The sequence below is a fragment of the Pristiophorus japonicus genome, chromosome 6, assembly GCF_044704955.1.
Source record: "Pristiophorus japonicus isolate sPriJap1 chromosome 6, sPriJap1.hap1, whole genome shotgun sequence".
Taxonomy (NCBI): domain Eukaryota; kingdom Metazoa; phylum Chordata; class Chondrichthyes; family Pristiophoridae; genus Pristiophorus; species Pristiophorus japonicus.
In genome coordinates this window covers 22,128,976-22,141,769 of record NC_091982.1, presented here as the reverse complement: position 1 = coordinate 22,141,769, position 12,794 = coordinate 22,128,976, and the positions used below count along the sequence as shown (strand labels likewise).

At 45.2% G+C, this 12,794-nt stretch overlaps 1 protein-coding gene across 2 annotated transcripts in view; it reads right to left on the bottom strand.

Moving 5' to 3' along the window:
* Positions 1–801: 801 nt before the first annotated feature.
* The window catches only part of smarca1 (SNF2 related chromatin remodeling ATPase 1), a 107,016-nt gene continuing 95,023 nt past the window's right edge, over positions 802–12,794 (bottom strand). For both annotated transcript variants that reach the window (XM_070882699.1, XM_070882700.1), the window contains exon 25: positions 802–1,341. In XM_070882699.1, coding sequence (XP_070738800.1) covers positions 1,270–1,341 — 72 coding nt within the window. In that variant the 3' untranslated portion in view covers positions 802–1,269. The remainder of the gene's footprint in view (positions 1,342–12,794) is intronic.

The window sequence follows — 12,794 nt, the reverse complement described above, 5'->3', positions numbered from 1 at the left end:
CCAAGTTCAGGACCCTAGTCTCTGAATTAACTGCGTCACCATCCATCTTAATAAAGAATTCTACCATATTATGTCATGTACTTCATTACAGATGCCCATAATTAATGCATTCTGGTCTCAAAGCTACTTTTTTGGTAGACTACATCGGTGGAGGCAATTGAGAATCTGGAGAAGCTAGACCTGTGACAAATCTACCAGGTCTGTGATGGAATCTTTACAACCAGAGTGCCCAGATAATTCGGCGAATAACTGGGAGGCAGTTCAACCATTGTTTTCATCAAAACTAAATACATATTCAGTCAAGGGCAAAATAATGTTGCAACACAGAAACTGTGTGCTTGGGTAATGTCTCAGTCACCACTATTCCCTTACCGTTGCAGCATGAATGCTAGCTGGAGAACTTTGCAGCCAGAACTACTACTTCTCATTTGGTCTCAACATCAACATAGATTTACACTGGGCCTAGGCTAGGAGAAATGCTTCTGAAGGTACGGTAGGATGTGCTGATAAGAGCAGTAACTGGTGAAGTTTGAGAGACTTCCGGATTGGACCAAGGCAATGGGCAGAGGAGGCTGTGTGAACCAGAGAGCCCCAATGCCTTACAATTGACATGTATGCTGGCATGGCAAGTTAACCAACTCGTACATTCCTTCTGCCACAGCAATAATTGGCCAGGTCAAAATGGAGCTGTTGACTAAACTTTACAAAAAAAGTTTAACTCAAATAAAACTTTCAAGCACAAATGTATAGCAATACAAAATTGCACTGTACATTAGATAAACAAATACACTGAAACATTACTTAGGTTGAGATTTATTTATTTTTTCCTCCAATAGTATTTCATTAGTTTACAGGTGAAACACTTCAATAAAAGAAAAGGGAAATGTTCAAGAAACAAGTTGTTTTATTACAAGAAACGGGGATCTTTTGGTAAACTGGTTCAGAGATCCTGACAAATACCTCAAGTACTTGAAACCCAAATCTGCTTCAATTCGCACTCACATACAAAACATCTGGATCTCCAGGTTTTACTTTAAAAACAGCAAACATATTAAAATGCATGCAAAGGGTAAAACGTTCGGATACAAGTAGATCACTGTACATATGATCGAAGGACAGACATAAAATACTGGAATGGAATAGATTGAAGGGAAAAAATGAAGCATCCACAGAAAGCCTCAGTTTCCAATTATAGTGTACCTTGTGAATGCATTTAAAATTCATTATACTGCATCATCCAAGATGCAGTCTTCATTTGAGCAAGAAACTTCAATTCTTCATTTTTTTCCAATCTTTTCGCCCGGATGTTTCTGGAGTTGGCTCTGCTCTTCTCTTCTGTGCCTAACAGTAAAGAAAGAATTGCGTTATTGATGAGATAAAAAAAATAAAAATGCAAAACCTGAAATAAAAACAAAATGCTAGAAATACGCAGAACCACCAGCATCTGAAAGAGAAAAGATAAATCAAATGCTGGTCAGAGACCCTTTGTTCTAATAATATGGTTTTTCCTCTCACAAAATCAGTCAATCTCCATAGATAGAACATTAAAATCCTCAGAGAGTGGAATTCCAACTTCTACCAGTGAAACAAGAGAGTAAATGGACAACTTGAGTACATCATCAATCTTAGCTTCAAAGACAATCTCCATTCTAGATTGCACCATTTCCATAAATATATTAGAATCAGTAGCTCAGCTCCCTTGATAGGATGTTGTGTAATAGCACAATCAAGTGTAGCAGCAATCCATAAAGATAAGAAGATTCCAGGTATTTTTCATGTTTTTCCACTGATCTCAGCTGGGACAGCAGTTTTGGGAGCGGCAATTGATCTTGGCGCTCTGGGCGAGGAAAGGAGAGAAAAAATATACATCGTACAGGGTTCCTGTGCCCGGTTGCTATCCAAGAATCCCCACTGGGAAGTACACACGTTTGGACAGGATCAGGCACAATCAGCTGTGCTGCCCTTTCCATTCAAATAGTCTGCCGGCACTCACCATCTGGGCTCACACACCAAGGCCATGATTTCGACAACCGTGGCGGGTCTGGGGTCAGTGGTGGGTTGTGACCCCAATCTTGACTCCAAACCGCACTGTGTAAAGAATCTTCCCTCGACTGTGCTTGTTAAGCCCTTCCTGCGAGGTTCCCGGCCAATTAAAAGGAAACGGGTCTGATGGCGTCATTTGATGATGAGTCATCCGCCGGTTTCCTTAAAGGGACCATGACCACATTGATTTTGACAATTGTGCTATCAGTGTTCTGCAGCATTGAGGTGTTACAAACACGGCACAGAGGTGCACGGCTGCACCCAGGCTCTCCCATGACTCCTTCGAGATACATAGCGGGTTCAGGCCAAATGTGACCTTTTTAAAAAAAAAAGGGTGGGATTAACAACTATAGAGCCCCCTGGATGTCTAGGGACATACAGGTGAGGATAAAGAAAAAAAGGGAAGCTTATGACAGTTACGGAGGGCTAAAGACTGCTGAATCACTTGAGGAGTATAGAAAGTCCAGGGGTGAAATGAAAAGGGATATTAGGAAAGCAAAGAGAGCATGAAAAATTCTTGGCAAGTAAAATCAAGGAAAATCCAAAGATGTTTTATAAATATATTAAGAGCAAGAGGATAACTAAAGAAAGGGTAGGGCCTATTAGAGACCATGAGGGTAATCTGTGTGTGGAGGCGGAAGATGTGGGTATGGTTCTTAATGAATACTTTGTGCCTGTTTTCACAAAAGAGTGGGGCGATGCAGACACTGCTATTGAGGAGGAGGAGTGTGAAATGTTAGATGAAATAAATATAGTGAGAGAGGAGCTGTTAAGGGATTTAGCAGCTTTGAAAGTGAATGTCCCCAGGCCCGGATGAAATATATCTCAGGCTGCTAAGTGAAGCAAAAGAGGAAATAGCAGAGGCTTTGACCATCATTTTCCAATCCTCTCTGGCTTCGGGTGTGGTGCCAGAGGATTGGAGGACTGCTAATGTGGTACCTTTGTTTAAGAAGTGAGAAAGGGATAGACCAAGTAATTACAGGCCAGTCAGCCTAAACTCAGTAGTAGGAAAATTATTGGAAAAAATCCTGAAGGACAGGATAAATCTACATTTAGAAAGAGACGGATTGATCAGGGACAGTTAGCACGGATTTGTTAAGGGAAGATCGTGTCTGACTAACTTGATTGAATTTTGAGAGGAGGTAACAAGGAGGGTCGATGAAGGCAGTGCATATGATGTAGTGTATATGGATTTTAGCAAAGTTTTTGATAAAGTCCCACATGGCAGACTGGTCACAAAAGTAAAAGCCCGTGGGATCCAGGGCAAAGTGGCAAGTTGGATCCAAAATTGGCTCAGAGGCAGGAAGCAAAGGGTAATGGTTGATGGGTGTTTGTGTGACTGGAAGGTTGTTTCTAGTGGGGTTCCGCAGGGCTCAGTACTAGATCCCTTGCTTTTTGCGATCTAGTCTTGAATATAGGGGGTATGATTAAGAAGTTTGCAGATGATACAAAAATAGGCTGTGCGGTTGACAACGAAGAAGAAAGCTGCGGCCTGCAGGAAGATATCACTCAACTGGTCAGAACGGTGGCAAATAGAATTGAATCCGGAGAAGTGTGAGGTAATGCATTTGGCCAGGATTAACAAGGAAAGGGAGTACATATTAAATGGTAGGACACTGAGAAGTGTAGAGGAACAAAGTGACCTAGGAGTGCATGTCCACAGATCCCTGAATGTAGCAGGCCAGGTAAATAAGGTGATTAAGGCGGCATATGGAATGCTTGCCTTTATTAGCCGAGGCATAGAATACAAAAGCGGGGGTGGGGGAGGTTATGCTTGAACTGTATAAAACACTGGTAAGGCCACAGCTGGAGTACTGTGTTCAGTTCTGGTCACCGCTTTACAGGAAGGACGTGATTACATTGGAGAGGGTACAGAGGAGATTTATTAGGATATCGCCGGGAATGGAGAATCTTAGCCATGAGGACAGATTGGATATGCTGCATTTTTGTTCCTTGGAGCAGAGGAGGCTGAGGGCAGACCTCATTGAGGTGTATAAAATTATGAGGGGCCTAGATATAGTGGATAGATAGGGCTTATTTCCCTTAACAGAGGTGTCAACAACCAGGGAGCATAAATTTAAAGTAATTGGTAGATGGTTTAGAGGGGATTTCAGGGGAAATTTCTTCACAGAGGGTTGAGGGGGTCTGGAACTCACTGCCTGAAAGGGTGGTAGAGGCAGAAACCCTCACCACATTTTAAAAGTACTTGCATGTGCACTTGAAGTGCTGTAACCTGCAGGGTTACAGACCTAGAGCTGGAAAGTGGGATTAGGCTGGATAGCCTCTTGTTGGCTGGTGCAGACACGATGGGCCGAAATGGCCTCCGTCCATGCTGTAAACTTCCATGATTCATATGGAGGGAGTTACAGCATGCAGGGAGGTTCTCTTCCTTTCCAATGGGTGGAAGAGACCTCCCCAGGATACCAATGCAGCCTAGTTTCACATTGCACAGGAGGGCACAAGCATGGATGTAGTCAGGAGGAGCTGACTGCAGTGGTTCAAACCTTTCAATGATCTCAGTAGATCAGGAAACGTTACTGCAAATCCACACTCAACCTCATTCTGCTGTGCCACTCATCACATCTCCATCACTCTGCCTTCCCTACTCTAGTCCTGCACATCCTTACTCACACCAACTTACCTTGCACTTTCACCCATCCTCTCTCTCTCTATATATATATATATATATATATATATTATATATATATCTATATATATATATACACACACACACACACACACATCATTACATTCCCATCTCACTAGCCACCTTTACCCTCACCCTCATCCAAGCATACCAATTAACAACTCTCAAGGGTAGGCACTTGGATCTTTTAGCCAATGTTCATGTAAAATTTTTGCTAATGTGCTGTCATACATTGAAATCTTTATTTTGAACACTTTGCATTCTTGGACAGATTTGCATGCACCTTTGGAAGTGGCTTAGTGAGTTGTCGTGAATGGTGAGACATAAGGATAGCCCCCACAAGGGTGATGAGTATGAAAAGAATGGCTAGGGCATTGCAGCGATGCTTTATGGTGTTGGTGTGGGGTGGTACTAAACTGTTGCATCATGTGGCAGCCAGGGTGTAGTGTCAAGTGAAGTAAAATTGGCCATGGTGAGGCCAACCCTGGCAACAATTATGGTCAGGCGCTGATGCCCTGTGTCCTGTGCAGCATCAGGTGATTGCGGAGAAGGTTGGTGTTGTTGTTAGTGATGCTGGTGTGTTTAGTGATGTTGGTGCTGATCGTGGTGGGATTCTGAAGACCAAGGTGAGATTTTTTTCAAGGGCAACGATGCTGATGGAATAGATGGCAGCTGAAGTTGAGGTGACAGAAGCGACCTATCAGAGGTTGCTCCATGGAGGTGACAGTGAATAGAGAGTTCACTGCAAACACTTCCAACCTGCATACAGCTCAAAAGTGTCTTCCAAATCCTGAAGGCTCCAGCTTTTGAGATTGGAAAGTGTACAGCTGTGAAATGGTAGCTTTTATACCACTTCTGCAGCTGTCAGCTAGTCAAAGCAATGGAGAGTCATTGAGAACTCGACACACTTACTGAATGTGTTCCCCTAGGGATGTGAATCTCGTAAAAAACTTGGAAAAATGGTAAGTACCTGGTAAAATTCTTTTTAACTACCTTTAAAGTATCTCTTAATGATGTTAATTGGTTAGCCCGCCGCTTGGTGTTGGGTCTGTGAACTGCAGCCAGACCCGGCACTTTAGAAACTTACAAGGACGCGGGTTCAGAGTGGGATCCTGCCCCGCTGTCAATCACGGCCATTTTGACAGCGGGCCCGCCTCCAAACACGCACACGCAGGGCTTGTAAGAGCTGTTATTTGGACACAATACCAGAGGACTGGCATCAGATGTAGAAAAGTACACCAGCAAAAGTAAGCAGCTTCAGGAAAGGAACGTAGAAAATAGGGGGAAAAATTCAAAATCTCTAAATTTACCTTTAAAAAATGTTAATTTAAATAATGAAATCATCAATTTTTAAATCCTTTTTTCATTCATTTCTCTTTAACCAAAAAGTGCATGCTAACAAGCCTGTTAGGAGGTGTTACTGAGCCAGATGGTGAGGAGAAGCTGAATTAACACCAGTAGAGATGCAATCATTAAAGGCACGACAATTGAACAGTAGGAACCCTTCTCCTCACAACACATTTACACCTCTGCTGCTGCAGAACTAGACACCAGCCTTTCTATATTGGTGTAAAACCAAAAGTGGCTAACCACAGAAAAAGAAAGTATAAGTGTTCACTACCAGAAGCAGAGATTTTGTTTCTCTGATGAAATCAATATTTGTGGGAGAAAGGGTAATTTATGCAGCACTTCTCTGAAATCTGTTGTGTAGGGTGTTTCATGCAGGTGTTCCCTAGATCGTTTTCAAAATGCTAGGTCAGATAATCAGAATAAATGCAGCACTGAAATGCCAGACATCCGTTTCCATCCCACAAGGGTTCCAATGGTACTTTTGTTTTTCTAGATTCAGATCCTTTTCTACACCAGAAAACCTAATTAAAATGCTGTACAGTAAAGATCAATTTTAATCACAATTATCCAAATAATTTTAATACAGTCAACACTCGATTATCCGTACACGGATCCAACAGAAAACTGTTGTAACTGGATTTAAAATTCTGTTGCTAACAAGTGAAAAGACAGCCTCAAATAATTTGGAAAAATCTCCTTCCAAACACTGTGCTCATTTGTATTTGCTCACTCTCTCTCACACCGTAAAAATCACCCTCCTCTGCCCTTGCTTTGCTGGTGTGTGTGTGTGCGCGCTGCTGCAGTCGCTGTCTCTCGCAGCCGCCGCTGACGTTGAGAACGGGGACAGTGCCGGCACCAGGTTCCAGGCACAGAACCTGTACATGCATACTGGTAATGTCCATCTTTTGTTACTGTTTGTAGCTGATTGCATTGATTCATTAAAGTTTTAACTTATAAATGTATACTCGCCCTAACGATTGTATGTATTTATTAAAGTTTTAACTTTAAAATGTAGACTCACCCTAACGGAAAAATCGTTTACCCGGAATAGCCCAATCCCCGAGGGACCCGGATAATCGAGAGTTGCCTGTAATCTTCTTTGGACTTTTTAAATACACTCATTTATTCTCATAAATATAAAGTTAAAATTAAAAAGAGAGAGATATATTAAATAAACTAATCAAACTCAAAGAGAATAAAACCCCTGGTCCAGACCAATTACATCCACACATTTTAAACGAATGTGGGGAAGAGATAGCAGAGGCATTACTACACATATTTAATAATTCGTCAGAAAAAGGTGTAGTTCCACAGGACTGGTGGATAGCTAACATAATATCTATATTTAAGAAGGGGATAGATGATGTCCAGGGAACTATAGGCCAATCAACTTAACATCGGCGGTGGGACAAATAATGGAATCCCTACTAAAGGAGAAAATAGAACATCTAGAAACCAAATATATAACAATGAATAGTCAGCATGGATTTCAAAAGGAAAAGTCTTGCTTGACCAACCTCGTTGAATTTTTTTGAAGAGGAAAAAGAGAGAGTAGGCAAGGGTAATGTAGTAGATGTAATTTATCTAGATTTTCAAAAGGCCTTTTTGATAAGGTACCACATAATAGACTAATGAATAAGGTCAGAGAATGTGGATTCAGGAGACAAGTAGCACAATGGATAGCTAGCTGGCTTCAAAACAGAAAGCAGAGAAGTAGGGGTAAAGGGTAGCTATTCAGAGTGGCAGAAAGTGAGAAGTGGTGTTCCACAAGGATCAGTGCTGGGACCACTGTTGTTCAAAATTTATATCAACGATTTAGACTTTAGAATCAAAAATAGTTTCTAAATTTGCAGTAGACACCAAATTGAGAGGGGGGGATAGTCAACACTGAGGAGGATTGCAACAAATTATAGGAAGCCATTAATGAACTTGCAGAATGAGCATATAAATTGGTAAATGAATTTCAACACACATAAATGTGAGGTTGTACATTTTGATAGGAAGATTAGGGGGAGGGGGGGTCACTTATTACTTAAAGAGTGCGAGTCTGGGTGGGTAGAGCAAAGGAATCTCGGAGTACAAATACAAAAATCACAAAGTAGCAACACAGGTTAAACAAGGCCAAACATAAACAAACCAAGCACTGTGGTTTATTTCTAGATGGATAGAACTGAAAAGAAGTTAAGTTATGCTAAACTTGTATCAAACCTTGTTTAGATCATACTTGAAGTACTGCGTACAATTCCGCTTGCCATATTATAAAAAGGATAGAGACACTGGAGAGGGTGCAGAGAAGATTTACAAGGATGATACCAGAAATACAAGGGTATACCTATTAGGAAAGGATGAACAGGCTGAGTCTCTTTTCTCTTGAAAAGAGAAGGTTAAGGGGTGGCCGAATAGAGGTCTTTAAGATTATGAAAGGTTTTGATAAATGTAGATACAGAGGGGCCGAAATTGCCCTTCTCCTCAAGACCTGTTACCGCCACAAATCAGCGGCCACGCTGCGGAGTGGAGTGGCCGACGACTTTTCGTGGAATGGCCGCAGATAGTCCAATTGCCCTCCCGAGGTTTCCCGGTGGTGCCCCTATTCCCCCCCCGCGACCACTCCGCTACTGCCAATCCGTGTTAAGTGCATCATCACCGTGATCACCGCCGATCTACCCCCGCTCCCCGCAACCCCAACGGCAAAATTCTGCTCTGAAAATCTTCTGCCCGCCCAACGGTACCAAAACCTGCTTTTCCCCGGTGGTCCAGTGACGCTGTGGCCTACTGCAATGGCGGTGCAGCTTCCCTTAAAGGGGAGGGTCCACTGCTGCTGCCGCAATGTTTGTTTTGAAGTAACTATTTGTCCTAAGTCTCCCTCCTGCGCGCGCATCTCCTGATAGACGTGCAGAAGCGAGAGTTAGAACAAATATCAGCAACTCCACCTCACCCGCCACGCGCAATTCCCACTAACCCTTTTCTGCGCATGCGTCCTTCTCGCCCATCCCCACGCCGCCCCCACGACCCCCCCGAAACCGTAATCAGACCACCACAATGCATCCGATCCATCCAGCAGCTGTCCCAAAGCCCGAGCAGCCCAATGCATCCGTCGAGCCACCCGCAGCACTGAGCCCCAAGCTTCCGATCGGGCCCTGAACCCCCCACGCAGCGCCTCAGAGCCCCGACCGGGTCCTGAACCCCCCGCAGCGCCTCCGAGCCCTGACCGGGCCCTGAACCCCCGCAGCGCCTCCGAGCCCCGACCGGGTCCTCGCGCTGAGCCGCAACTGGGCCCCGAGCCCCCCGCAGCGCCTCCGAGCCCCGACCAGGCCCTGAACCCTCGCAGCGCTGAGCCGCAACCGGGTCCTGAGCCCCCCGCAGCGCCTCCGAGCCCCGACCGGGTCCTGAGCCCCCTGCAGTGCCTCCGAGCCCCGACCGGGCCCTGAACCCCCCGCAGTGCTCAGCCCCGACCGGGCCCTGAACCCCCCGCAGTGCTCAGCCCCGACCGGGCCCTGAACCCCCCGCAGCGCCTCCGAGCCCCGACCAGGCCCTGAACCCCCCCGCAGTGCTCAGCCGCAACCGGGTCCTGAAACCCCCGCAGCGCTGAGTCCCGACCGGGCCCTGAACCCCACGCAGCGCTGAGCCGCGACCAGGTCCCGAGTCCCCCGCAGCGCCTCCGATCCCTGAGCTCCCCCCTGGGCTGTTTTGGGAGGGGGGGGGGGGGGGGGAAGAAAGAGGAAAGACGGGTTGGTTGGGGGGGGGGGGGGGGGAGAAAGAGATGAATCACATTCTTCCAACTCCCTTTACAGTCACACCCGACATCTTTGGAGTGGATGAAATCCAGAAGTCACGACATTAAGACACTTCATAACCAATAAACCCGTTAACAATCCGCACACAATGCCCCATCTATGGCGGGGATGGGGTGGAGGGGTTCGGTCATGCACATGCTGGGGTAAGGGACTTTGGCTGTGGGAGGCAGCACACATGCTGGGATGGAGAGGGATGTACTTATGCTGTGGTAAGGGTCTTCAGCTGGAACTTGGTGGCTTTTGGGGAGATCTATCATCTGTGGCTTCTGAAGTCAAAATTGATTGAATTACAAATTGGAAAGGTCACTCAGATCTTGGGCTGGACGATTCCAGTTACACATTCCAGAGGAACTTCAGGGTGTGGCTTATCCTCCAAGGGGACCAATCAGCAATAGGTCATGTGAAAATGGAGAGTCAATCAGAGAAACGGCTGCATTTCAGTTGGCACAAATAGATGCAGCCTTTTTTTGTGTCAGCCAACTCCCATGTCGGCCCGACAATTATGCCCCCGGGTTCGGCCGGGCCACCAACAGGCAGCCTGGCACTCTCTCTTTGGTGCCAGACCGCTTGGCCCGGCCGGAATCCTCTCTGGTGGCCCAGTGGGCCGAAGTTTTAAAATCACGAAGGGGAAAGCCGTGGTGATGCGGGCAGTGCGGACGGTCTGCACCTGGGCAGGACCGGAACCAATGTCCTAGGGGGAGTGTTTGCTAGTGCTGTTGGGGAGGAGTTAAACTAATATGGCAGGGGGATGGGAACCAATGCAGGGAGACAGAGGGAAACAAAAAGGAGACAAAAGCAAAAGACAAAAAGGAGATGAGGAAAAGTGGAGGGCAGAGAAACCCAAGGCAAAGAACAAATAGGGCCACTGTACAGCAAAATTCTAAAAGGACAAAGGGAGTTAAAAAAACAAGCCTGACGGCTTTGTGTCTTAATGCAAGGAGTATCCGTAATAAGGTGGATGAATTAACTGTACAAATAGATGTTAACAAATATGATGTGATTGGGATTACGGAGACGTGGCTCCAGGATGATCAGGGCTGGGAACTCAACATCCAGGGGTATTCAACATTCAGGAAGGATAGAATAAAAGGAAAAGGAGGTGGGGTAGCATTGCTGGTTAAAGAGGAGATTAATGCAATAGTTAGGAAGGACATTAGCTTGGATGATGTGGAATCTATATGGGTAGAGCTGCAGAACACCAAAGGGCAAAAAACGTTAGTGGGAGTTGTGTGCAGACCTCCAAACAGTAGTAGTGATGTTGGGGAGGGCATCAAACAGGAAATTAGGGGTGCATGCAATAAAGGTGCAGCAGTTATAATGGGTGACTTTAATATGCACATAGATTGGGCTAACCAAACAGGAAGCAATACGGTGGAGGAGAATTTCCTGGAGTGCATAAGGGATGGTTTTCTAGACCAATATGTCGAGGAACCAACTAGGGGGGAGGCCATCTTAGACTGGGTGTTGTGTAATGAGAGAGGATTAATTAACAATCTCGTTGTGCGAGGCCCCTTGGGGAAGAGTGACCATAATATGGTGGAATTCTGCATTAGAATGGAGAATGAAACAGTTAATTCAGAGACCATGGTCCAGAACTTAAAGAAGGGTAACTTTGAAGGTATGAGGCGTGAATTGGCTTGGATAGATTGGCGAATGATACTTAAGGGGTTGACTGTGGATGGGCAATGGCAGACATTTAGAGACCGCATGGATGAACTACAACAATTGTACATTCCTGTCTGGCGTAAAAATAAAAAAAAGGGAAGGTGGCTCAACCGTGGCTATCAAGGGAAATCAGGGATAGTATTAAAGCCAAGGAAGTGGCATACAAATTGGCCAGAAATAGCAGCGAACCCAGGGACTGGGAGAAATTTAGAACTCAGCAGAGGAGGACAAAGGGTTTGATTAGGGCAGGGAAAATGGAGTACGAGAAGAAGCTTGCAGGGAACATTAAGACGGATTGCAAAAGTTTCTATAGATATGTAAAGAGAAAAAGGTTAGTAAAGACAAACGCAGGTCCCCTGCAGTCAGAATCAGGGGAAGTCATAACGGGGAACAAAGAAATGGCAGACCAATTGAACAAGTACTTTGGTTCGGTATTCACTAAGGAGGACACAAACAACCTTCCGGATATAAAAGGGGTCAGAGGGTCTAGTAAGGAGGAGGAACTGAGGGAAATCCTTGTTAGTCGGGAAATTGATGGGATTGAAGGTCGATAAATCCTCAGGGCCTGATGGACTGCATCCCAGAGTACTTAAGGAGGTGGCCTTGGAAATAGCAGATGCATTGACAGTCATTTTCCAACATTCCATAGACTCTGGATCAGTTCCTATCGAGTGGAGGGTAGCCAATGTAACCCCACTTTTTAAAAAAGGAGGGAGAGAAAAAACAGGGAATTATAGACCAGTCAGCCTGACATCGGTCGTGGGTAAAATGATGGAATCAATTATTAAGGATGTCATAGCAGCGCATTTGGAAAGAGGTGACATGATAGGTCCAAGTCAGCATGGATTTGTGAAAGGGAAATCATGATTGACAAATTTTCTGGAATTTTTTGATGATGTTTCGAGTAGAGTGGACAAGGGAGATCCAGTTGATGTGGTATATTTGGACATTCAGAAGGCTTTCGACAAGGTCCCACACAAGAGATTAATGTGCAAAGTTAAAGCACATGGGATTGGGGGTAGTGTGCTGACATGGAATGAGAACTGGTTGTCAGACAGGAAGCAAAGAGTAGGAGTAAATGGGTACTTTTCAGAATGGCAGGCAGTGGCAGTGACCGCAAGGTTCTGTGCTGGGGCCCCAGCAGTTTACACTATACATTAATGATTTAGATGCGGGGATTAAATGTAGTATCTCCAAATTTGCGGATGACACGAAGTTGGGTGGCAGTGTGAGCTGCGAGGAGGATGCTATGAGGCTGCAGAGCGACTTGGATAGGTTAGGTGAGTGGGCAAATG